A 27,753-nucleotide genomic window follows, 5' to 3' on the forward strand; every position below is an offset into this window, starting at 1 on the left:
CCTCATTTATACACCACCTTTATGCCAAGTCACTTTACATGTTTAACATGTAGCTTGCCCTGATCACATCATTTAAAGTATTCTGCAGCTGGCTGTATAGTTCTGTATAGATTATGCCTCCAGGTTTTGGAACTCCCTCCTTGGAGACATAGAATTGCCATTGCCGGCCTTTAGAATCTAGTGAGAGACTTATTTAGTCACCCAGGCCTTTGGGAATGAAGTGCCCTGGGACCCAGTAGCTGCACAGGTAGAACTAGAGTACCATAATCCCATGCTTTCCATTTTAAATGGAGTTTTGGGTGGGAACAGTCTTTGCACATGTGGAACCGCTGATTAGTTCTAGATGACCCCCGGGGTTCCTTCCAACTCTACAATTCTATGATAAATAAAGGAACCAATGAGTTCTAGTGCAGATTGTTATTAATCTGTGCTGTCAACATAAGAACACGGGAAGAGTGCTGCTGGGTCAGGTGAATGAGCCATCTAATCTAGCATCCTATTCTTACTGTGGGCAACCAGTTGCCTATGGGAAATCCAAAAGCAAGACCTGAGCACAACAGCACTCTACTTACTAGAGGGGCAACCTATCTCTGGTCCTTGACGCAAATGTACATCCACAACCAAATCATGTATATAATATAAAATAGGGACCCCTGACCGTTAGGTCCAGTCATGGACGACTCTTGGGTTGCGGTGCTCATCTCGCTTTATTGGCTGAGGGAACCGGCATACAGCTTCTGGGTCATGTGGTCAGCATGACTAAGCCGCTTCTGGCGAACCAGGGCAGCACACAGAAACGCCATTTACCTTCCCACCACAGCGGTACCTATTTATCTACTTGCACTTTGACATGCTTTAGAACTGCTAGGTCGGCAGGAGCAGGGACCGAGCAATGGGAGCTCACCCTGTCGCGGGGATTCGAACCGCCAACCTTCTGATCAGCAAGCCCTAGGCTCTGTGGTTTAACCCACGTCCCTGTATATAATACTAGTTGGCTGCATTGCCCTTTTAGACACAGGTTTCCTTGGATAAAGTTTGTTACTTTGTGAGGGGCGTATGTATGTGAAAGAGAGATCTGCCGATAGATATAGGTATAGAGATAGAGATAGAGATAGAGATATATAGATAGAGATAGAGATAGATATATGCTTAAATATTGGATAGGTAACTAAACACCAAGACCACACCACAACACAATCCCCACTTCCCTAGAAAAATAACAGAGTAAAGTCAAATGATGCATTTGTAGTCAACTACTAAGCACACAATGCAACCTAAAACCATACATGCAAGAAGGCAGGGCCTGTTCTCAAAGGGCAGACAGGCTTCTCTGAATGAAGCTGGATTCATAACTGCTTCTGACACCTCAATGGCAGGTACTTTACGCACTTCAACAACTCTGCTACGTACAGTGGATATAAACTTAAGCAAGAATATGCAATTTGAAAAAAGGAAGGCAAAAAAGCACTCTCAAAAGTTAGGATGCAATGAAATCTGAATACCAAACCATTAAAGGGGGGGGGGAGTAATCCAGTATGTCAGTCTGTCAGTCACTCAGCCAACAGGAGAAACTTCTGCAAGGGTGGTTTTTGCAAGTACTACTGCCAAAAGTGCTTGAAACCTGCCGAGTGTAAAAGAATTCATGTTTATTGGGAACAGTCCGAGAAAAGTGGGAAGGGCAGGAATAATAATGTTCTCTACTCACCCAGTCCTGACTGGCCATTAAGCTCATTTTTAATGTGCTGGCATTCGTCAAATGGACGGCTGCCCACTAGTAATAAGATGCAAGAGTTCTCGCCCTCTTTCCTCCATCCCACCCACAATGCTATTAATTGATAGAAAGAAACTGGATTGGTTTCTTAAAAGTGAAAGGTGCACCCTATTATTAGGGAGGGGGTGGAGTTAATGTTGACGTTTTACTTTACAAAAATGTAGATGTATATTGCTTTTAATTGTATCTGTAGAAAATAAAAGGGGAGACAAAAGAAAGCAGATTTGGGTCTAAGAGAAAGCTGCATTCCAAGAAAAGAAGAAGCCAGAATTATCAGGGTCAGGAATATTTAGAACAAGTATGGGCCCTTCTGAAATCATGGGTTTAGTTGTGGGGAGATGAGTTGCAGGAGGAAAAGAAGGGGAGCAAAGAAAAAAAGAGAATCATTTGTTCTCCTTCTTCCACAGTTCCCCCAGCAGGCCTGTCTAGCTCTCCCACTATCCCTCAGAGTAATTTGTCTTGATCAGCATTGGTTAATATTGGTTATACTGGCCAATGCTCCCTTCCGAACACAATGTTTTCAGAGGTGAAGGGAGGACTTACGCTCCCTGTTTTCCTGAGGTGGTTGATAAATAGAGGGACTAGCAGATTCTTGTGTAAAGCCCAACAAGGTTTTCCCAACAGCTTACAAGAAAGACAACAACTCACCACCTTGTTTAGGACAGCAAAGTAAACCAACCCAAACCCACTCTCACCAAAAACTTTGCAATGTTTCTCAAATGTGTTTTTCAGGCAGATTCTTTTCAATCCCATGCCACGCCACTCAATTTATGGGGAAATGCTGGGTTTGGGAATAGGAGCATTGGAGAGGGTATCTCAGAACCCTCCCTATGGGATCCGCTGGAAGGAGTATCTGCCTTCAGTCATCTTTTTTAGGGTCTGGGAGGGGAGATCTCTTGGTGACCAGTCTTCAAAGAGGGCTCCCCTCAAGATGCAGTTAAAACCCTAGTTTCAGGCTCTCCTCCCATGGTCTCCCAATTCCTTGAATGCTGCAGGGTTTTTAAAGCCTGCTTCCTCTCTCCACCTGTCACTGGATCTCATGAAAACCTGTGTCTGCCTGCTGGGCTGCCTGGTGCTTCTGGGCAGAGTCCTTTGCCAATGTCCCAGTTTTGCTGTCATACACAGCTACAGCCACATTGGATCCCAGAAGATCTGCTTGGGGCAGTCATAAAGTCACAGGCAGCATGATGCTATTTGGGAAGGGGCAAGCCCTAGGGGCTCACTGCAGCCACCTTCACTGTTGTCAGCCCTGTTATCACTGTTGTCAGCTCCCTGCTGCTCTAAATAGTTACTGACCTTGCACTGTGGTTGGATACTTTTGACCTGTGAAAAGCCATCGAAAAAAGGAGGCTCTTTTTGCAGTAACCAAATGTTTTCAAGAAGCCTCCCTCTTTCAGCTCAGCCCTCGTAATAATTTAATTAAGTAATTAGTAAAATACCAAACCAAGTGCATATTGCATTCGGTAATTAAGTATTAAATTATGTGGATGTTACTTATCGAACGTACCTTTTCAGTTCTGCAACCATTAATTAAAAACTGAATCTAAAGTCTTGAGTAATAAGAGGAAACCGGGATGGGGGAGGGGAAACAGTTTTTCTGTGAAAACAGGATTTTAAGTGGTAAAAGCCACAGGCAGAAAATACAGTGGCATTGGGGGGTGGGGGGCTCATGCAGCTTTGTGGATAGATTCCCAGTTCTCCTACTGAAGGAGTAAATGCAACAGGGCTAATAGGACAAATTCAAATAAGAAAATGGATTTGCGGCAATATTACTTTGGGTGTTCTTGTTAAAAGGTTTGGGCAGATTTGCCCAGGGGGCTTGCTTAGAAAGTCATGCTAACTTTGTAACCACAGTGGTCAATACTTATGTCACATGCAGAAATAAGATCATGTGATGGTATTCAGTGGTATCTGACCACCAAAAGATGGATTCTATCATTGGAACAGGAGAGGGAGGCATCATTGGCAATTCCCCCACTGCACTTCTTTCACTCTGCTCAGAGCAGACTTAGTGAAGTGCAGGGGGTTGCAGTAGGGTGATTGCCGAAAATTCTCTTCTTCCTCTGCTCCACTCATAGGGTTAGGTTCCATCAGTGGATGGACACTATTTGATACCACTAATACAGTCCAAATGGCTGTGACTGTGTATTCTGGCATCCTTACACAAATAATAGGGAGGGTATCTATTCCCAACATGCACTCAGGAATGAAAAAATGCAAGTCCATGTTTCAAAATACACATGTCTTTGTACATGCACGTATAAAAACATAACATGAGGATGAGCCTTAACCATCAGTGTTGGTAGGAAGCTGCAGTGTTGGTAGGAAGCTCCAAAAGAGTTGAAAATTTCGATATCCTCTACAGTGAATTAAGTGACTCCAAGTCATGACCTTTTCTTGCACTGCTCTCCTCCTGTTCTTAGGTTCACATATACAAGACAATCTTGGATCCTTTTGCTGATAACAGAAACCTCCCCCCACATCCATTTTTTTGTGTACAACAAGTGTGAGAAAGGCAACTGCACAAGCATATGTCTGCCATGTTTTTAAAGCCTGACATTAAGAGTATAGCAACAATTGTCAATTGCATGAAGTCATGCAGAGGGTAGGTCAGGTTCCCATCACTGCTGAAGCTTTACTGGGCTGGCAAGAGTTCACTCCTCATTCAGTGTAGCCCAGACCTTAAAAGCCTTTATAGCACAAAGCACTCTCGTCATATTTGCTAATGCACTGAGTCCCTGATAACATGCCATGAACATCAAGCAATAATGGATTAAAGTTCACGCACTAGGCTGGCACACAACAAAAAAATAAAAAATGGACTTTTAGCAACTGTTAGTTCTGAACACAATCAAAATTGTTTCTGTTTTAACTAAGAAGAATTGCCCATATTTTGTTTCAACTAAGAAGACATACCCGAAACACAGAACAGGGTAATCTTATCAGGGTAGCCACTGGCTACGAAGTCTAGAGAGGCTCTCTTCTGCTCTCCTGAGTGGGTCTGTATCTCCTTCGCCCCATTCCCTGATTGCCCATATATTCTACCAGACAGATATCCCCAGCTCCATTTCCCCATTAGTAACATCACTACAATCCCCTATACTGCAACTGGTTTCTCACAAGCATAGAGACCAGTAACACTGGGTATTCAGCTTCTTACTGCAAGATTACTCTCCCAATATTTTTGCTAAACGTGTTCAAATCAAACATCTACTGCCATTCAACACCACTTACTGAAAACAAAAATGAAAGCATCAGTTAAACTTAATTAAAATAGAAAATATTACCAATGCAGCAAACAAAGCAACAGTCACAGCTTGTTCTTTTCCTTCTAGACACCAGAGACCTACACAAATAGCACCTTTTTCAGAAGGAAAACAAGAAGGAACATTGGTGGAACTGTCTGGAAGGCCATTAAAAGCCCCAGGACAAATGTCTCAACTGCTCAATGACTACAATTAATATTTTTCCCAAAGGAAATACCATTCCAATGTCAATAAGCGAAGCAGTGCATTTTTAGAGGGAAAGGATTTTCACTGACAACATTTTACCACTTTATAGGACTAGTAAAGGTAAAGGTACCCCTGCCCGTAAGGGCCAGTCTTGCCAGACTCTAGGGTTGTGCGCTCATCTCACTTTATAGGCTGAGAGCCAGCGCTGTCCGCAGACACTTCCCGGGTCACGTGGCCAGCATGACAAGCTGCATCTGGCGAGCCAGCGCAGCACACGGAACGCCGTTTACCTTCCCGCTGGGAAGCGGTCCCTATTTATCTACTTGCACCCGGGGGTGCTTTTGAACTGCTAGGTTGGCAGGCGCTGGGACCGAACGACGGGAGTGCACCCCGCCGCGGGGATTCGAACCGCTGACCATGCGACTGGCAAGTCCTAGGTGCTGAGGTTTTACCCACAGCGCCACCCGCGTCCGTATACTTTATAGGACTAAGTAAGGGTAAACAGTTTTCACTGTTGACTATGGCAGCAATTCTAATTCCCACCTGGGAGTGGCAAGGCTGAGTGGAATGGCAGAGCCACCACTGCACCCGATTGGCTGAATTTAAAAGAGGGCCTTGTGAAAGTGGTATCAAAATTAAATTCTTCTACATTACAGTGGTTTGGGGGGAAATTATGATATGACAGATTTAAGCTCAGTGATGCTGCTGAGAAGATAGCACAAAAATGAATACAACATGTTGTTTAAACTAGAGGTAGAAAACTTGGGACCCCTCAGATGTTGCTAGGCTACAACTGCCACAATTCCTAACCATTCCTCATGGTGTTTGCGAGTTGGCAGTCCAACCACATATAGAGAACCACAGGTTCTCCAACCCTGGTTTGGACTATTTGAACAAAAAACTTTCACATAAGACACAAACAGCACAAAATACAAATATAGAAATAACAATGTCCAAAGGCTTAACTTGCAATTTGTACTCAATTCAGAAATGAAAGTAAAAAATGAACCACAAAGGAACAATAATACATTGAACATGGTGTCTGAAGTATATTTCTGGAAACATCTGAGCACTGGGACCATGTTGCTTTAGAATAAAAAGGGCTCTTGGGTCAGTTTATTAATCTTGCAAAGAAGAATTTAAAGGGTAAGGCACAGCGTCATCAGTACGTTGATGACACGCAGCTCCTGTGACATATGAAACAGGAGGTGCCTGACTCAGCAATGGACTGGGTGAAAGCCAATAAACTGAAATCAAATTCTAGCAAGACAGAGGCCCAGTGTCAGACTGGTTCATTACAAGAGGTAAAATGCAAGGAGAGGAGGAAGCCATTGGGGTAGAGGGGCATATTGGAGCAGGGGAATGGTTGATGTGAAAGGGGTTCAGGGCCCTCTTCTGCTGCTTCTGTACTCCAATGGTCCCCAATGGAAACAGCCTTTTCTTCAGCCACATGAACCACTGGACTATAATGATATAGATTCATCTATTATGTGTCTTCTGGATCTGAAGTTATAGGAAGGGAGCAAACTGCTTCGTTCTCCTAGCTCTCAACTAAATTTCCAGCAGGCTTCTTCCAATATGCTGTAGATGGTGCTAGAAGATCACTAGTTTCCATTTTTGTCGGAAGGGACACTTATTTCTCAGAAATATATGCCAAACTATCCTTTATTGTTACAAATTCAACTTTACTGTAGAAATTTACTTTAATACATACAGAAAATTTTCATTCTGCAGCCACTTACAGTTTCCGACTCAGACTTTAAGGCAGGGTTAGACAACCCTGTGTTCTGGATTATAACTCCTATCAGTCATAGTAAGCATGGGCAATGATCAGGGTTTATGGGAGTTGTAGTACAGAACATCTGCATGGCACCAAAATCATGGAAGAGGAGACCTCAAAATACCTTCTAAACATTCAACTCGCCACCTCCTACTGACAAGCTTACTTTTGTCCAGGGCTACACTTTCTGATCATGTACAAGAGCCTCCTACAAACACTCTTGACTAGTCACAAACTTCCTTTAAGACTTCTGTCTACTCTTTGGTCTGTCCTCTATTTCCCTCCACCCTGCTCTTTCACTGTTGCTTATAAAACAAAGAATGACCTCTCTTTTTCTGTGCACAAGGGATTGATTCTAAACAATCCTTGGGAGGCAAAAAGTCTCAGTGTGTCCTCTAGAATCATCACAGATAGTTTTCCATGATATCAAAGGTGCTACTTACAATGTAGGGTATCTGCCCAGGGCTTGTTTTGATACCCTAGATTGTGAGTAGCACTTGAACCGCATTTTAACAAACCATATCTTCCTCCAAGCTGGGGTGGAAAGGGAGGGGCAAGGAGGGAGTAGCACAAGGCTAACTCTTGGTGTGATCAACTATAGTTTATACTATAAACTATGCACTGTGATAATTATATATGAACCAGGTTACATTGCATAAAGAATCCAAATGGAAATCTATCACTCAATTATATTGCACACATTTTATGGACAACAATCGCTCTGCTTATAACAGGATACACAACTAAACATCCAAATCATCAAAGCAGTGGGCACAAACTAGTCTAAGTTAAGCACTTCTATGTACCACAGAGGGACGCAGGTGGCGCTGTGGTCTAAACCACTGAGCCTCTTGGGCTTGCCAATCAGAAGGTCGGTGGTTCAAATCCCCACGACAGGGTGAGCTCCCATTGCTCGGTCCCTGCTCCTGCCAACCTAGCAGTTCAAAAGCACGCCAAAAAGTGCAAGTAGATAAATAGGTACTGCTCCCGCGGGAAGGTAAATGGCGGTTCCGTGTGCTGCTCTGGTTTCGGTGTTCTGTTGCGCCAGAAGCGGCTTAGTCATGCTGGCCACATGACCCAGAAAAACTGTCTGCAGACAAATGCCAGCTCTCTCAGCCTGTAAAGCGAGATGAGTGCCGCAACCCCAGAGTCATCTGCAACTGGACTTAACTGTCAGGGGTCCTTTACCTTTATGTACCACAGATTACAACTGAAATTAAGGGGACTTAACTTGTGACAGATCATGAACAATGCGTAATATAGGTAAAGGTAAAGGTAAAGGTAAAGTAAAGGACCCCTGGACAGTTAAGTCCAGTCAAAGGCAACTATGGGCTGCAGTGCTCATCTAGCTTTTCAGGCCAAGGGAGCTGGCATTTATCCACAGACAGCTTTATGGGTCATGTGGCCAGCATAACTAAACCACTACTGGTGCACGGAGGACTGTGATGACTGCCAAAGAGCACAGAAATGCCATTTACCTTCCTGCTGCAGCAGTACCTGCTTATCTACTTGCACTGGTATGCTTTCAAACTGCTAGGTTGGCAGAAGCTGGGACAGAGTAATGGGAGCTCACCCCATCGCATGGATTTGAACTGCTGACCTTCTGATCGGCAAGCCCAAGAGGCTGACCATATATATAATGTAGATAAAAAGCTACTCTTACAAAGGTTTGTTTCTCTAGGAAATGTGGCATAAAAAACAAGGCTGAGGATATATATATCCTTTCTTGGGCTCCATGATCACTGCAGAAGGTGACAGCAGTCATGAAATTAAAAGACGCCTGCTTCTTGCGAGAAAAGCAATGACAAACCTAGACAGCATCTTAAAAAGCAGAGACATCACCTTGCCAACAAAGGTCCATATAGTTAAAGCTATGGTTTTCCCAGTAGTGATGTATGGAAGTGAGAGCTGGACCATAAAGAAGGCTGATCGCCGAAGAATTGATGCTCTTGAATTATGGTGCTGGAGGAGACTCTTGAGAGTCCCATGGACTACAAGAAGATCAAACCTATCCATTCTTAAGAAAATCAGCCCTGAGTGCTCACTGGAAGGACAGATCATGAAGCTGAGGCTCCAATACTTTGGCCACCTCATGAGAAGAGAAGACTCCCTGGAAAAGACCCTGATGTTGGGAAAGATGGAGGGCACAAGGAGAAGGGGACGACAGAGGACGAGATGGTTGGATAGTGTTCTCGAAGCTACCAATATGAGTCTGACCAAACTGCGGGAGGCAATGGAAGACAGGAGTGCCTGGCGTGCTCTGGTCCATGGGGTCACGAAGAGTCGGACACGACTAACGACTAAACAACAACAACAACAAATATATATTTATATTAGCATGACCTCACAGTTTAAAATACAAAGGGGATTTTTATTTCACAGAATCTTTCTATGTTACATATATTCATTCCATTTGTCTGCTCACTAACATCAACACATCCAGAATCTATTGACTGCTAGCCAAAGCAGAATGGCAAGAATTTCCCCTGAAGCCTAACAGACCTTCTGCTTTACCGACTAACTTAACAATTATTACATAAAAAAATTAAAAAATCCCAAACCTATCTGAGTTAAAATATAGTGAAAGCTTTCTCTGTTATTTCATTCTGGTGATGAGGTGGCAAACTGCTCAACTGAAACCCCAGCTGGATATCTGTGTTTTCCCATTTTCTTTCTCCAAACAAATATGAGAATTTTGCTTCAACAGAAAAAAAATGTTTGCAACTGGCAAAAATTGTGTGTGAGGGGATACTAAGCCATGCATTTATTGTCATAGTCCTAACCTGGAAGGACAGTACAAAATGATACAGTTGGCATTTTCGGTGAGACACAAAAAGATTTAGGGGGAAAAGACTCTTTCTGAATTAGCTACCTTAATTGCTCTATTTATTATATGCATCAATATAGCACTACTGTGCTTGATATAATTTGCAAATCTGACATGTCTTCCAATTTCTTAGCTTAGAAATATTCTTTGCAGACAGCCTTAGTTATCAAGAAAGTCTCTCTCCTCTCTCTCTGAAGGAAAAACAAAATATCTTTGGTTTGACTGCTGCACATTATTTCCGCCATTGCAGGCTGGCTGCCACTGTCAAACACTATGTCTGTCAAAACAGGCATGGCTGCACGTACCTTATAATGTGATTCTGTCTCCTCTTCCTGAGTAGAACTGGAGGGAGATGGTGTAGCAGATTTGCTTCCGGGGGGTGATGGGGAACCATGGGTAACACCGCTCCTCAAACCCATCTGAGAAATCAGCTGTGACTGGCTGAGGGCACTCATGTGACCGGTATACATCCCTGCTCGATTGATCAGGGGAACTTGATGGTTGGACTCATAGGAAGTGGCTTCTGAGTGGACCATCTCCTGGATCTGAGTTAGGAGAATATTACTTTTTAATTAAAATTGTATATTATTTATTGTCTTATAAAAATTATATTATGATGCAGGCTGGGCATGGTTGTTACTGGGAAGTTAATCAACTGGCAAAAACTAATCTGTTCCATGCTGGGTAAAAGTTACTCCTAGTTTAAAGCACTGAGATCTTTCTTCAATTATTTGCTGTTCTCAGAACGGTTTCATTACACAGAACAATGCAATGGATTACACATCTTTGTTTTCATTTTATTTTCAATTTGGAGAATATTTGGCAACATTTGGTTGCCAACTAAAAAGGTATAGTATATGGTTAATATTAATATGAAACTTATGGTATCTTAACAGGTTGGCAGTCCATGGGATTCAAATGCCATGCAACCCACAGGAAGCACTACAATGAGAGATCAGCAATGCTCAGTTGTTGAATTGGGACGGTTCAGGTTTTGGGGGCAACACAAAGCCAAATTGTGTCAGCACAGTGCAGCAGGTTTGCCAATTGTGTCCTTACTGTTTCCTTTTCAAAATGGCCATGCCTTTTTTAAAAAAAAAAAAATCAAACATGATATTGTTTTTATGTTAAAAAGCTAGAGTCAAAACATGTGCTTGTATGATCATAAACAGCAACAATGCAGGATTCTCTTCTTGAATACTTAAGGAAACAAAGAGATGGATTTTCCAAATTTTGATCCAAAGGACCACAGAATATTTTGTAGTAACAGAACGTTAAACTTGATGTAGTAGAACAGTGAAGTCTGTTTTCTCAGTTGTGTGTGGATATTTTTTTTAAAAAAAAAACCACAGTTAAATAGTAATTTTAAACTTGACGAACTGGGGGCATGCTTTGAAAACAGAAAGTGAGAGGAGTCTGGAAAGAAGTTCCAAAATCATGGGTTAGAAAAGGGAAACATCAAATTCAATTTAAAGAATGGCAATGAATGCCCTATACAATAATTTTTAGTATATATGTATTCTTAAAAAAAAAAATGTATTGAAGACCAAATTCAGTGATAATAATGTCAATACTAATATTAATTTTTAAAAATTCATCCACTTAATTCATCTGAACACATGATTTTATTCCATAAAATGAACAATCCTTGAAAATTGCATTGAAGAATTATAAACAACAACATCCCTACTCAAATTTGGAATTTCTGACCCATCCAGAGAATACTGTCTGCCTATGCAACCTATGCAGATACAACCTGCAACATTTAATATTTAAAAATGGGACCATTTTTGTAAAATGGAAACCTGCAACCAAAGACCACAAAGGGCACTAGCACTTAAATAGCCTGAGGCTAAGCTGTATGAAGTGAACCGGGTGGTGTTTTTTAAAAAATATTCTCACTAGTGTTTTGTTTGTATCAGATAGGAGAGAAAAAATAAGTTGGAAGTTATACACCATACTACGTAGGGTTGTCTCTAGCTGGCTTGCTTGGGAATGAGACTGTTCTGTATCCAAAGTACTCAATATCTGCTCATTCTGGCTTTTCTTGTAATCCATTTGAAACACCTGGTACTGTCTGCTGTTATAGACTATGTACCAGACTGACTATAAAGTTCCTACCTTTGCTTTTCACAGCAAACTCTCTTGCCCCATTTACAGCCCTTAGTCATATCCACTCTAGTCACCTCCTAGTTTCCCAGGGGTGCCAACTTGAATAAAATAGGGGGGGGCAGATAAGCCCTTCCCTGCATAATCCATCACATGACATGGTACACGCACACAATTTGAATGACAATGCACATCAACTTTGGGGGTGCCCAAACCCCTCAAATATTGAATTGGGGGGGGCGAAGACTCCTTGACCCCATGGAGTTGGCTCCTTGTAGTTGCCATCTTCCCCTCAATCCATCATTATCTCTCCCCTCCACCACATAAGCAGCCTACTATTTCCCCCAGATCCTCCCTATTTCATTCAATTCTCATTCTAAGAAAAAAACACCCAACCTTCAATCCATCCTGTCTCTCCAGCAACTATCCCTTTCTTTTTGTGTGTCCCAGGTTGCAGGGGGGGGGGTGGTGAGGGAGAAGAGAAGTTCTAGTATGTGATCAGAAGTCATTCTGCTCAGCCAATGGCTGTGTTGGATACACGCTATGCTGCTTAAGACATCATACTTCTAATTCCACACCATGGTCCTCAAATGTGTGTGAGTGGGTAAGAAGGATCAGGTACAGGACAATTCTAACAATGGCTGAAATGGAACCTCTATATTCAAAGTCAATTCACCTCTGATGGCCGACGAATACAATAAAATTGGGAATATTATCACCACATTTCTCTTTTCCTTGGGTCTAGCTGGCCAACCGCTCTCAGGGACAGAATGCTAGGCAACTAGGACTTTTGGTCTGGCTCAGATGACAATTCTTTTAATTACACAGAATTGAAAATGTGTTGTGGAGATTCTCTGCCTCCTGAATAACAAATGACGATCATTTTCTGAGCTGAGACAGATTTTGAAGGAGCCAGTGGAAGGAGCAAGATAGCTGCCTACCCAGATGTCTTCTCAAATACTAACAATGGGGATCACTATTTAGTCTGGTCCCTACTCTATAATAATGTTAATATAAATGTCAATTCAGCTGTTTTCGGCTGCTTGGCCTCCTCCTTTTATTCATTGGGCAATTTTAAAGGAATTAACAGATGGAAATGAGCAACAGACATCTTCTTCCCAAGGATGAATGGGAAACCCTACAATAGACCTAAGACAGGCAGAGAAGAAGAGTGGTATCAGATTTTGGGATACCCCAGGAATAAAGTATGGTCCCAAAAAATCCCAGAAAAACCCAGTTGTCCTAATTTTGGCTTTCTCTGCTGGAGACAAAACCCCAGAACAACAGAGATCTGTCATTCCCATACTACCTATAAAAGTAGTATCAAATAATTCATTAGTTTGGTATGCTAACAGAGAGGCAATGGCATTGGGACAGCACAGTTTCTCTACTCATTTCAGAGATGGAATTAAGCCAGATACTTAGGTACAATCAGATTCTCACACAGTAGAAAACAGCAGGAGGGAAATCAAACACTGTCTTAAACAATTTCCAGACTTTTTTGTGCTTTTTATATTAATCTGATTAATGTTAACATGAGTTTAAAGACCCAGGGCTTTATTTATTAACAATTTTCGTTTCCGATAAGCCCACTGAGGTGCAATCTCTCATTAGCAGGGGACTCCTGCCAACTCCATTAGCAGCTCGTAAAGTAAGAGATGTAGGGAAGAGCTGAGAGGGCTCAGTAGGCTTCAACAGAAATAAATCCAAATGCAGAAGCAGATTTACTGCTACAGGTCGGGAATCAAGAGCTTTTCTACAACACTAGACAGCATGTTGGGCTTAGATATTTAAAAGGCACTGAAGGGGGGAGCTTAAGGAGAATGGGGAACAGGCGTGATTTTTACAAGAGCGGTTCTCGTCTCTTCTGATTAATAAACATGAGGATTCAGTTTACATTTTTTAAAATTGTTGCATTTATATTCCATTTCTACCTGGCTCCAAAGGAGCTGACGCAGCGTTTCAGCCTCCTCCAGATTGAAATGACATTCACACTTGCTTCACAGGGCTGGTTCACACATATCTGCTCATCACTTGGGGATTATTTCAATGAGAGGATGGGAAACCCACCACAGAGAGAACTTTTCTTACCAACTCACATCACACAATGCATTTCAGCTGAGATAAGCTGCCAGCTGATAATCATCTGGGGAGAACTCAAGTGTGTACATACATGAGTCCAGAGTATATTATTATATCAACTTATTAGCAATGACTCTATCCTAATGTCTAGAGAAAATGGCAAATTGCTCAAGAGTTACTTTGGATTTTTACTGTTTAATAAAAGCTCTTAATGCTGAAGATGATGGGCCAGCTGCTAAGGAAAATAATGTATTTTCATTATTTTACATTTAAATTAAGGAAAGTTCATAAAATATGTATTTTATAATTGTAGAAAGATATAATGTAGATTGTTGGGTTTTAAACAAATCTAAAATATCATTCCCATCTGCAGCTACATTAGTCTCTTGGGCAAATACTATATTAAGATATTTTTAAAAATTCTTATTATGGAGCCAGTAGACCACAACGGCTCCATTTATCCATTAAATATGTAATCATACATTTTTTCCCTTTAAAGTGCATATTATTTATGCAGCAGAGCAGAACCAGTCCATGAGTGTAATTATGGATATGAGACCTGTGCAGAAAATTTCTTATGAAAATTTGCAGAAATGAGTATGTGTTCCATCTAGCAACCATTAATAGCAATGGGAAGATTCCAGCTGAACACACTCAGTTTGGGATTGGGGCCCCACTGTGCTTTATGCCTCATGGTGGGTAGACATTGTTACCGACCCTCTCCCCAAATCACCTCTGGAGGGGTTGGGGAAATCCCAGAACAGATTTAGGAGAGGTGCCAAAGAAGAGGAGGAGGAAATTGTTCTGTTGTGCAAGCATAAATCCTTGCAGTAATGGAGTATGAGGCTTAGTGCTGCTTTGAATACAAGCCATAGCTGCACTAAATCATTTCCAGTTGGTCAAACCTACCAATGTGGAAAAAATGTTGTGAGGGAGGTGGGGAAGCAGTTGCACCTGGAGATGACTGCAGATTAGAAAGAGTGAGAGAAGAGAAAGACAATGAATATTAACATGGGACCATGAGTACCAGGGTACTTTCTAGCATAGCATAAACAAAACAGCCAGATTTGGGCCCAAAGGGTTTACAAGTTAAATTTTAACCACATTAAATAATGTCTCTTGGGGAGATAATTAGGGGAAAGTCAATGGTGGGGAAGGAAGGTATAATGAACAGTAGCAATGGAAAAGGTTATTAATGAACCAAGTATGAGTGGTTTGTGTTAAATATGTTTAGGCTTAATTTGGCTTCAGCTAAAGAAGTGGACATTTTGAAACCAGACAGATTTCCTGGTGCACCTACCTCACAAACATGGAGGGGGGAAAGTGTTCTCAGATGTCACGTTGCAATGAATACTTGTGCAGTACAAGCACCATTAAACCCATATGTTAAGAGAGGAGAGATGCATAGTCAAGTATACCAGGAAGTCATATTCTAGAAAATACATGAAGGTGTTAAGGGATTTCCCATGGGAGGTGTGCAATCATGCTTCCGGACTGTGGTGAATATGTGAAAAATCTGCTGAGCATTTTACCATGGATTAACAGGAATTCTGACTCACTGTGATATCACCAAAGTAGTCCAGGATGATTTATTTCCTTTCCCTTGCAAGAAGGTAACTACCCAACAGAAAAAGTGGTGCCGTTCTGCTAAGGCAGCCATTAATGTCTCTCCTCAGTATAGCACATGCTCTGCCCCTCCATTATTATTAGCTACTACTGCATTTCTCTGAAGAAAACATTCTGGCCTGTCAAGCTTGATCAAGCATTTTATATTTCTGCTTCTTTGGTGGACCAAAAGCTACTCTCACCTCAAACCAGCAGTTCACAGGAACAACTTCCTCAATGGTAACAAATCAGAAAAGATATTCTGAGATACCTAATCTATATCTGTCACTCCTCCTAAGATTCTCCTCAGACTTTGCTAGAAATTGACTATACACACACACACACACACACACACACACACACACCCCTAATTACCACCCACTCCTCCTCCCAATTTGTAACTGTTCCTAATAAACTTTCATGGTGTTTGGAAAATGCTTTGGAGAGACGACAAATTTCTGGTGGAATTTGAGATGTCTTGTTCAGAGTAATAGCTATCTCACACAGGTGCCCAGCTGCTATTGTGAAATCAGTAAGCATTTAATTGAAACAAATGACTATAATAATAGTACATTATCCCTGCAGGCTCATAGCCATAACCGTTTTAATTATTGAGTTAAGAGTCAAACTAATTTATCCTTTAAAGTAACAGCCACCTTTTTGGTTCAACCGATCATCCTGTTATGAACACGAGGGGAACAGTAGGGAAGGATTTAGAGAGGGAGTAATTTATTTCTGTGGGGGTGCATTTATCACACAGTAGAGGCTTCCTACAGCTATAGCTCTCAATCACTGGTTCATATACAGGCGCAGCTAGTTCACATTACTGTATTGTAATATGGTACTCTTGATGGAAAGCCTGCATTCTGAACGGTGCTGAGAACCTTGCCAAGCAGAATGCATGGTGAAGTTATTGCAGCATGGCTTCCCCCCCTTCATCTTTGCATGATGAACATCTCTTCTGAATGTGCCTAATTTTGAGATTTGATATATTCCATCTCCTAGAACATGTAGGTTTTTCTACAATGTGGTAACTTACGACATTAAAACATTCACCATTAAGCCTGATTCTCACTTCTAAAGAAAGCAAGGCTACTTTAAATTAGGAAATTGCCTAATCTTAAAAATATTCATTATTAGGGCACTGCACACTTTGGAAGTCAAAGAACACCCCCATGCCCACGTTCCCCACAAGTCCGGTTACTTTTACTGCTTTCCCTCTCGGCTGCCACCCCATATTTGACACAAATCTGTTACTATTTTTTGGAGGATATTAGTACAGCAATCTGAATCCTGTGTTTTGACGGGCTATGATCTAGTGTTACGGCACACTATTATTACTGGGGAAAGAGTCATCCAAACACAATTAACACTTCATTATGAAGATGAATCTCCACAGCCTCTGTGTTAAGAAAAGCTGCTGGAAACAACGGAAAATGGTGTTTAACAAATGGGGAACGCCTCGTTAACGTACCAGGCTTCATCCATGTTTTAGAGCCGTAAATGAAACAAATGGCTTGGAGTTTGTTTTCACTGCAGATACCTGTAAATGTACATAAGGGGGGAGGTGATCTTTGATGTATCCCGGTTCCAAGCTGTATGGGGCTTTATACACTCAGATTATCTGTATTCACACGCTAACATCAATACACACCAAATTTTTGACACGCAGCTGTAACATGCAATTTCCCCCCATTACTGGTTAGTCACCCTATCTCACCATAGGAGAGTGTGCTTTGTTACCTATCACTTATTACCATTGAGGCCAGGGTGTGTGTTCTTTGCTTAATTGAATTATTAAGTACTGTAATTGTGATATTTTTATATTGATGTTTTATTCTTGTTACTATGAAACAGTTTCAGATTGTCTTATATGGGCAAGATGAATAGTCATGTGGTGTTGGTGTTGTTTTGTCATGCTTCAGTGTGAATAGCTTTGAGTGTAATGATGATGGAAAAGTGGTGCACTAATGAAGTGACGGTGACTTTGCTTCAGTTTTTGCCTCTTGTGGGATAAGCTCTCTTTTGTTCCTTTATGTTCTGTGCAGCCTATGGCACAGTGGAGCAGTGGTGCTCACCTGACCTCACAAAAGGGTATAGCTGCTGCTTACCAGGAAGCAGAGGGGCAAGGCAACAGGGTCAGTGCAGTGCAGATGTGCCAGTGGAGCCAATCTGGTGTTCCTGCTGGTGCATTTAAACTACATTGGCTTCCCTGCTGCCTTACCCCTCCCAGTAAGTGACAGCGGCTCATCTGTCCGGAGGTCAAGTGAGTGGCAATGCTCCACAACACTGGCATACTCTTCAACATTTCTCTGATGAAAACAGGGATGTCTTATTCCGTGATGGTGATGTTGTTGTTGATGATGATGATAATACCCGACCCAACTGACTGAGTTGCCTCAGCCACTCTGGGAAGCTTCCAACATATATAAAAACACAATAAAACATGAAACATTAAAAAAATTCCCTATACAAGGCTGCCTTCAGATGGCTCAGGGGTCGGATAACTCTAGATCCTCCAACATTTCTCCAGTGAAAATAGGGATGTTCTAAGGAAAAGTGGGACATTCTGGGATCAAATCAGAAACCGGAACGGCTTCTGTCAATCTGGGACTGTCCCTGGAAAACAGAGATACTTGGAAGGTCTACACTGGCTGCTACTGTGTGCAGCAGAATATAAATGCAACAAAACTCATACGGCACAATCTTAATGTTGAAACAGTTACACAATAGATTATTGCTGCCAGAAGAGATCTTGCTGGGAAGTGTCTGTGGCAAGGTAGTTTGCCCATGGCCTGCCAATGTTTGTATCCACTCTGCAAAAAGATTTTTCTGCTGTTCCTTCCTTCTCTGTGCCACAAAGCAATAGTGACAAAGTTCATGATGTGTATCCAGAGCTCAGATACATTTTCCCACGTGAGCTTTTGTGTTTTATTGAGCTTTTTTTGCAGAGTCCCATCCACCTTGTTTTATGCCTCTTCTGGCCTTTGCTAGACATTTTAGATATCGTGTTGCTATAAAGTGAAAGGCCCCCAAGTAATGACAGGCCTCTACAGTTTATTGCAGGGAGCATAAAATATAGTGATTTTAGAACAGGATAGGAAAAACAAGAAGACAATCTAGAAAAATCACTCTCTAGGGAGGAGCGCGGTGAATTAATTTTGAAAGCATTGTCCCTCACTGCAAAATTTGATCCAGCATTTAAAATTATTTTTTAAAAAATCCACACCAAGCAGCCACACCGAGCCTAAATATGAAAACACCATTTTACAAATGTATCAGCAATAAATGTAAATAAGTGTAATATTTATTTCTGATACCCCTCCTCCAAATATATCTTTTAAAAGGTGTGTTAAGGTCTATACATATCACCCAGCACATATACTGAGGTAAAATCCTAGGTAACACCCTCAGATTTTAAGAGAGCAGACAAATGTACAATTGACAATTAATTTGTCCAAGTCTGAGTGTTTTTCGGCATTGCATCTTCCTAGGATCCTTAACTGCTTTAGTGCTAAAACAGATGTGGCTATTATGTGCCTGGGATGAGACAATGCAAGTTCTTCCACTCATCTGAATTGAAGATGGGAGCATCTGGGGGGCCATGTGGTGTTCAAATTACATTTCATGGATTCCATTCTGCCTTCTTATTTTAGGTTTAAAATGACACGCCAGAATTGTGTAAAAACCACCATATATGTAGAAACCTTTATTATTGAAGAGACAGAGAAAGCTCTCTGATATGACAAAATCCATAGAAGGGTCTTGATCAGATAATACTCTGCCATTTGGATTCTTTATAAAAGAATAAACATAAACTTGTGCTGTTTGTGCTGTTTAGGGAAGTTTTTAATGTTTAATGTTTTATTGTGTTTTTAATATTCTGTTGGGAGCCATGCAGAGTGGTTGGGGAAACCCAGCCAGATGGACGGGGTATAAATAATAAATTATTATAATATTATTATTACTGCTACACAAGTCTGGCTCCATTCCAGGTTAAAACCAAGATCCTTCTGAACTAGTCCCAGCTTGAAACAGGGTTTGCATCTTAACACTGCTACATGCATATATACCAGCTACTGCTATTGTGGCAGAAAGTTGGGCCAGTCTCATTGTGGTTGTGTTATACAGTCCACCATGCTAATACATACACACATGTGGGTTGTGTGCCATTACATTTTAACATTCACACTGCAATATATCAAGGGAGTTTTGTTCAGAAATGTTAAAAGCGATAACGGGTTCCCTGGCCCTTGCAATTACATGTCACACAGTAACATTGGTCATTTAGAGTCTGGTCTCCAAGTGCATTGCGCTAGGGACACAAGTCTTATTTATGCCCTTCCACTGCTGACTCTGAAAAGTTACCTCCAGGCAGTTGGATCAATGCTACCTATATTGCTGTGTTCTGCTGGCAATTTCAATACCCTTTTAGCAGCATGTGGTGAGATGTACACTGTAGTCCTGTCTGGTTGTGGGACAGAATGGTTATGTGGAGGAACATTTGGATGGAAAGTAATACAGCATTGATCTACAACATGATGTAGATTTCAGCCATCGGAATCGCATTACTTCCAATGGATTCTACTTCAACTATTAATATGTATGACTGGTTCAAGGCAAGGGGATGTGGGCGCCTTTGCTCTGGCAACACAGGCACATTCATTCTCTCGTTCTTCTTCCCACACCTTGTGGTTCCTTTTGAAAAGGGGTGGGGTGGGGGAAATCACTGGATATGAAGGGAATATTAGCAACCCTTCACCCCCATTCTGCCTTAGCACAAAGTAAGGGAAGGATTGATTCATGCCATGTCTACTTTGGTTACCAGCAGGTCTCCCAACACATCATGAATATGCTGGTCCTACATGAAAAGGAGCCAGTCATCATTCATGTAGATGCAGAACCTATGATTTTGCATTTAAATTATTCATTGCATGATCACTGACAATTTTGGTCTGCCAAGAACTAAATACTAGGCAGTATGATATTTGACCACATTGTCTTGATTTCCTTAAAAAATGTTGATTAGCTAGAACACATCTTCATCTTCACTTTCCATTACTTCTCTGGCCCGACTGATAACATGGCAGGGCCAAAGAAGTTGTACCTCTGAAATGCACTGGGATTGTTCGGGATATTCTCATGAAAAATTAACAAAATAATCCCTGATTAATCGAGGTGAAGATTGCTCCACCTGGGTCTCCGTCTCTTGTGTGCCAAATATGCAATTCCATCAAGAAAACCACTTAAGCATTTAAGATACAACTATCTACAATTTGCACTCCCTTGAAAGTCAAATTTTTCATCAAAACAAGGGAAAATAAAATACTTTTAATGCTCTACACCATATCAATAAGTATTAACCAGACATTCTAGCTGATTAGGATTCACTAAGAACATGGCCAAGCAAAATAAAATTTATTCCTCTGGGGCACCAGGGAAAAGAAAGTAACTTTTTATCTCTTCTCTCTCTGCACTTTACATTTTACAGCCAGCTGCCTATTTTCATATACCAGATGAATCTCAAAGAAAACAGCGCATATTTCAATTAAGCTTTTTCAAAAGCTGCCTCTCTTTGTCTCTGTGTCTGTGTCACCAAAATATTCCAGAAGGAACACTATGTTCAATGCAGCATTTGCATTTTTATCCAATCAGATCTTAAGGACATGTGCCAAGTCAATGTTTATATTACAGAACAAATCAAACATCAGCAAGATCTGATTAACCTAACGACCTGGAATTAAACAATACCACCTGGAAGGGGTGCTCCTTTATTCGCTGGAAACCAAGAGGCTCTTTCAGAATCTGAATGCCAAGGACAGATGTTCTCATGCACATCCGAAGATGTATACACTCTGAAATATTCCTCAATTTTCCCACTATCTAATGAGCTGCACTGTATATTCTAATTAAGACTCAAGTTCTGAAAGGGACATTTTATTTATTTGGGGTACAAAAGGGGTTCTTTTGAGTGAAGGGAGGTTTCAAAAAGGCTGCTCCCTTTCACACCATTTTGGAACACTTGCCTGTAGACAGCTGAGTATATGGAAAGCTGAAGTGATAATCCAGAGATGACTAGGACTGCAATTGGCCAGAGTGCTGGAGCAGATCCAGGGAGCCCATTACAGGCCAGAGTCTCAGCTGAGAAATCCATCCAAATTGCTGCGGGAGCAAAGATGCAGGCAGGTGGAGGAAGCAGAGTAGGCAAGCAGGGAATAAAAGGTGGGAGGGATAGGCGCAGAAAGAGATAGCAGCCAAACAGCCTTGCAGGACAGAAAAAGGAGAGCTATTCAGGAAAGGCCAACCTACACTATTCAAGCAAAGACCCAGGAGTAAAGCTTTTATATGCCGTTCATGAAGAACCAACGGGATACCTGGAGTGTAGTGAAGCAATATTGGGATCTGGGCAAAACATTCTTCCATTCAAACCATATTTCCATCCTTCCTCCACCCTGAGCCCTAAAACAACTCACAAGGAAAGGGACCATTGCATATTCCAAAGAGCATTATGTTCCCAATTGAATCCAAGGCTGACCCTTATAAGAACATAACAGTCGCCTGCTGGATCAGACCAGTGGCCCATCTAGTCCAGCCTAGAAGGACCCAAGTGCAAAAGAGCTTTCCAACAACCGGTATTCAACAGAATACATTTCCTGTGAACCACCCTGAGACCTGCAGGCATAGGGCGGTATGTAAATTTAATTTAAAAATGAAAAATGCCGCCTCCAAGTGTGGAGGCAGGGCATAGCAATCCAAGTGTTTAGCCACCATGAATTTGTCTAATCTTCTTTTAAAGCCATCCCTGTCTCTCATGAGAGCTATTTCCATTGTTTAACTATGTGCTGTGTGAAGAAGAACTGTCTTTGCTCTGTACTGAATCCTCTAACATTCAGCCTGACAGCTTGTAGTACGATTACAGAGGGAGAAAAAAAAAACTTTAGCTGCTTTCTCCATGCCATTTTATACACTTCCACCAGGTCCCTTCGCTCACATTTTTTTCGAAACGCAAAGTCTCAAATGCTGCAGCCTTACCTCATAGGGGAGTTGCTCCACCCCCTTGATCATTCTGACTGCCCCCTTTCGTAACCTTTCCCAGCTTTACAATATCCTTGCTGAGGTTTGACCAGAGAACTGTACACAGCATTCCAAATGTGGCTGCACCATATAACAGCATTTTGTTTTCAGCTCCTTTCTTAATGATCTCCTTTGCATGGAATTTGCCTTTTTCATAGCTGTTGCACACTGAGTCATTATTTTCATCAAGCCATTCTCTATGACCCCAAGGTCTCAGTCCTGGTCAGTCACCACGACTGCAAATGATCAAAAGTCTGGAAACCAGGACTTATGAGGTATGGTTGAGGCAGCTGAGTATGTTTAGCCTGGATAAGAGGAGACTGAGAGGAGATTTGATAGCCATTTTCAAATATCTAAACTAGGGTTGCCACATGGAAGAAGCAGCAAGCTTGTTTTCTCCTGCTCCAGGGGATAGGACCCAAACCCATGGATAATAATAATAATAATAATAATAATAATAATAATAATAAATAATCAGACTTAGAAAGTGAAACCTAGAAAATGCCATGCAATTACAAAATTAAAGGGGGGGGGGAATCATCACCTGGGAGGAAAGGGTTACTTTTTAGTTGAAAATTAATGCACTCTATTCCAAATTAACATGTGGGATAATTAAAACCATCTTTCCAATGAATTTATTATAGGATATACAAAGCTAATTATAAATTCTCTGTTGCTAATCCATTGCAGTTTGCTAATGCAGCGTTGAAATCTCTTTGGCCACACTTGTTTAAATTATTCATTAGACACAGCAACAGTTGTGAACTGTAATTTAAATTGGCATCTCATGAATATTCAATTAATACAATAAACATTGGAATGTTTTACTGCACACTGCTCAATATTTTGCACTCTATCCGGTGTTTACATACTTTTATTAACTCTTTATAAAGGTGTTACCTATTTATGTCACTGATTACAACGAGAATAAAATGTCCCACTCATAAATATTTGTGTCATCTTAAGAGAGGGAATGTAATTAGGCAAAGCTTCAGAAGTCATAATTAATATAGAGCAGATATTACTCTTGAGAGCCAGTGTGGTGTAGTGGTTAAGAGCGGTAGTCTCGTAATCTGGGGGACCGGGTTCGCGTCTCCGCTCCTCCACATGCAGCTGCTGGGTGACCTTGGGCCAGTCACACTTCTTTGAAGTCTCTCAGCCCCACTCACCTCACAGAGTGTTTGTTGTGGGGGAGGAAGGGAAAGGAGATTGTTAGCCGCTTTGAGACTCCTGAAGGGGAGTGAAAGGCGGGATATCAAATCCAAACTCCTCCTCCTCTTCTTCTTCTTCTTCTTCTTCTTGTACTCTTTTGCTTGGAGCATGTGGCTGGCACCATTTCAAATGGGATAAGCTTTCCATGCAAGGCAACTACTGCACTACAGTTTTTCAAAGTAACCAGGATCAAACCTGCCTGTCTTCTCTCACATTGCAGAAGGTGCTAATTGATGATGAACTGCTATTTCCCTCCTCTTTTTCCTTCAAAACAGGCTCCAAAGGGACCTCAAAGAAAAGTATCACATATGCTACCTTCTAGGGTTTGGGCAAACCATAGTCTACCCATTTCAGAAGTCTGGTCAAATTATGGTTAATGCAAGCCAGGAACTGGAGGAAGGAACCAGAGTATGTGAAGAGAGGATGGGAGCACGTGAGAGTGAGTTGTGGCCCCCAGGCCCATAATATTTATGAGACGCCTCATAAAATAAATTCTCTTGGAGCCATACAAATAAAATGAGAATAAAAGCATCAGGACATAAACCCACAATAAATTTAAAAGACAACTAGTATAAAACAGCACAATAAAATACCATTAACAGTACAGAACTAAAACAGCCATCAAGTACCTACATTAAAACCACCAGCTGTACCACAGCAGTTTAAAAGCAGATCTTAAAAGGCTTGAGGATAAAGGAAAACTCTTATTTTGGTGCTGAAAAGACAGCAATGTGGGCAGCAGGTGAGCTTCCCTAGGGACAGCATTGTATACGGCGGGGGGGGGGGGCAGGGATGGATACCAATGCAAAGGCCCCCTCTCTTTCTTGCATTCATTCTCCTAACTTTAGATTGAGGGAGCACATGGAAAAGGGCCTCTGTAGTTGACCTTATTGGTATGGGTAGGTACATACTGGAGGAGGCATAATAGAGCATGAAGCTGAACTGGATCTTACATGTTTCCTTTTTGTTCTTTTTGCTGTTTTATGAAACAACAATTTATTTTTAGAAGGAGGGGAGTGTAATTATGGAAACTACATAAAACTGGTATCACCGATAGCCAAAGATTCCCCATTCTTGTTCTGAGCACTGCTGGTTACAAATTTCTCAACAGGAATCTCAGAAAACATAGATGGAGGCGCCTGATTTTGGAACCCACAATTCCAAAGTGCCATAGAAAACAGTCACCACAGATCCAAATTTTCCCTTATTTCAGCTTTCACCAGCCTGGTGTCCTTCAGTTATTTTGGACTACAATTCCCATCAGACCCTGCTAACATGATTGTATTAGCTGGAGCTGTTGGGAGTTGTAGTCCAAAACATCTGGACGGTACTGGATTGACCAAAGCTGCCTTATTTGGGCAACTTTTCCTGCAGAGTGCCTGTTGAACTGAAGATAACATTTCCAACTGGCTTTAGCTTAAGAAACTCTGTATATCTTGGAAAAACGGATTCACAAAATTCAATTTAACTTGAAAACTGTAGTTGCTAGATACAACTGCAGTTGCCAGTTGAAGCTGGCTCAATCTGCAGATAATTAGTTCAAAAACAAGTAGTAGCTCTTCTGTTTTAAGATGTAATTATTCACTTCTCTTCTGAGGACCCAGTGGAACCAAAATTAATAAATAAAAATGCAGCAGAAAATAGAACTGCTGGAAAATGAAGAGCCTGCTGTATCAGGCTAATGGCCCACGTAGTCCAACATCCTTTTCTCACAGTGACCAACCAGATGCCTATGGAAAGTCCGAAAGCAGGACCTGAGAGGATTAGCACTCTCTCTACTTGTGATTTCCAGCAAATGGCATTCAAAGGCATAGTGCCTCCAACACTGGAGGTAGAATATAGCCATAGTTTGTTGCCATTGATAGCCCTTTAATCTGTTTCATTCTCTTTTAAAGCCATCCAAATTGATAACCTTCACCAATGGAGAATTCCATAGTTTAACTATGTGCTACATGAACAAAATGATACTGAAACAAAATTTTAATGCCACAATTAAAAAACGAACATTAAAAAATTAAATGATTCTTTTGCCTCATGGCACAAATGTCTGCTTTGTTTTTTCCAACTATATGTTTTATATCCTTTGACACCAGAGTCCAACAAATATCCCTGCTTTATATTACTGATCCATACAGCTCTGATCCATATTTCACACAATTTTTAAAACCCCAATTCCATAATGTCCAATGTGGCTGAAATCCAATTTGGTTTAACCACGGGGTAGATTGGATTGCCATTTCTCACTTCTAGAAGTACAGGGGTTTAATTTGGGCACATTTCAGCATAAAAACTTGAGCCTCAGGCCATGTGCAGCAACACTGAAATTAAACTGTGAGGCAAAATCATGTCAGCCATTAACAGTGCTTCTGATGATGATAAATGAATCCAACTCTTTACAAATTTCCTACTCTCTTTCTCTTCTGCATATGGCAAACAGAAATAAAACGCTGTTTAAAACTTCTGTGTCAGTATAAAATTGCTTAGGATGGGTGTCTCAGCTGTTATGCCAGCAAGTCACCAAATCAATGTCACAGGTTGTATTGATATTGCTTACATGGACATCTCAGTGATATCACAGGCTCACATGGCAGTGGAAATGTTTAGGACTGTAGAACTAATCCCAGGAGAACTCTATGTACTTTTCCACTGTCTTTACAAAACAAAGAACTACTTGACTACCATTTGAGTTGAACCAATATTGACTACTTTCAGTAAAAATCTGAAGAATGTGGTCACACCCATTTTTAATACAACTCAAGCAAGCTTAATATACTATCTCTTTCTAGAGTACTTTGATAGGAATGAAGCTAACAAGGGGTGGAGATTCTGTTGCTATATTGACAGCTGGCTGCCAGTCTTATTCAAATATATTTTATATTTCAATTAGGCATCAGGTAACTAACCCACAGTGTTAATTCTCTGAATGAGTATACAGTGGTACCTCAGATTACAAACGCTTCGGGTTACAAACACTTAGAGTTACGAACTCTGCTAATCTGGAAGTAGTACCTCGGGTTGAGAACTTTGCCCCAGGAAGAGAACGGAAATCGACGTAGCGGCAGCGGGGGGACCCATTAGCGAAAGTGCGCCTCAGGTTAAGAACGGTTTCAGGTTAAGAACAGACCTCCAAAATGAATTAAGTTCGTAACCCAAGGTACCATTGTACCACATCAAAACAGTCATGTCCATAAAATCACAGGTAAACTAAACCTGGCATCCATCTCTCTTGCTCTCCAGTAAGACAAAATGTTGCATGATTCCACAGTAATTTCCAGATAACAGTTTCTTTTAAAATTGTAATCAGCCGATCTAACACGACATATTGTACCTATTATACCTCTATATAGTACCTAAATGAGTCTGTTTCTTTACATTATAATACTGCATACATCAAACAGAAATATTTGATCTGAGAGGCCGTACTCTCAATAATGACAACAAAGAGATTCATACATTGCTGAAGTAGGAATCCTTTTATCACAACCTCACTGAACATTTATTTTGGTTTTTTTAAATAAGTACTGCTCATGCTAGCATTCTTGGATCCAAAATGGTGTCAACAGACATGAGTGCATATAACCAGATTTGCACAAGTGCAAAATAATATTTTTTTTGGGGGGGAAAGTAGCCTTAAGGGGAGGGAAGTCCGTCCCACTAAAGCCGAATGAGGACTGAGGATGTTCAGTGTTCAGACATACTGACTAGCTGTCTGAGGGTGGGAGTACGGTAAGGGGAATAGAAAACTGCATAAGGAATGGAATTGAGCAACCTGCAAAAGGGCCCATCTGTCTGTCTGTCAACCTGAACAGGAATGCTTCACACTGCAACACTTCATTACGGG

The 27,753-nt window shown here is 41.2% G+C and overlaps 1 protein-coding gene across 7 annotated transcripts in view; it reads right to left on the reverse strand.

Moving 5' to 3' along the window:
- Nucleotides 1-27,753, reverse strand: part of TOX2 (TOX high mobility group box family member 2) — a 259,364-nt gene that overhangs the window by 40,373 nt on the left and 191,238 nt on the right. For 5 of the 7 annotated variants that reach the window (XM_079979446.1, XM_079979445.1, XM_079979443.1 and 2 more), the window contains one exon: nt 10,136-10,375. The exons of the other annotated variants lie outside the window; for them this stretch is intronic. In XM_079979446.1, the coding sequence (XP_079835572.1) occupies nt 10,136-10,375 (240 nt within the window). The remainder of the gene's footprint in view (nt 1-10,135; nt 10,376-27,753) is intronic. 7 annotated transcript variants of the gene reach the window in all.

The sequence above is a fragment of the Podarcis cretensis genome (assembly GCF_951804945.1).
Source record: "Podarcis cretensis genome assembly, chromosome: 6".
Lineage (NCBI taxonomy): Eukaryota > Metazoa > Chordata > Lepidosauria > Squamata > Lacertidae > Podarcis > Podarcis cretensis.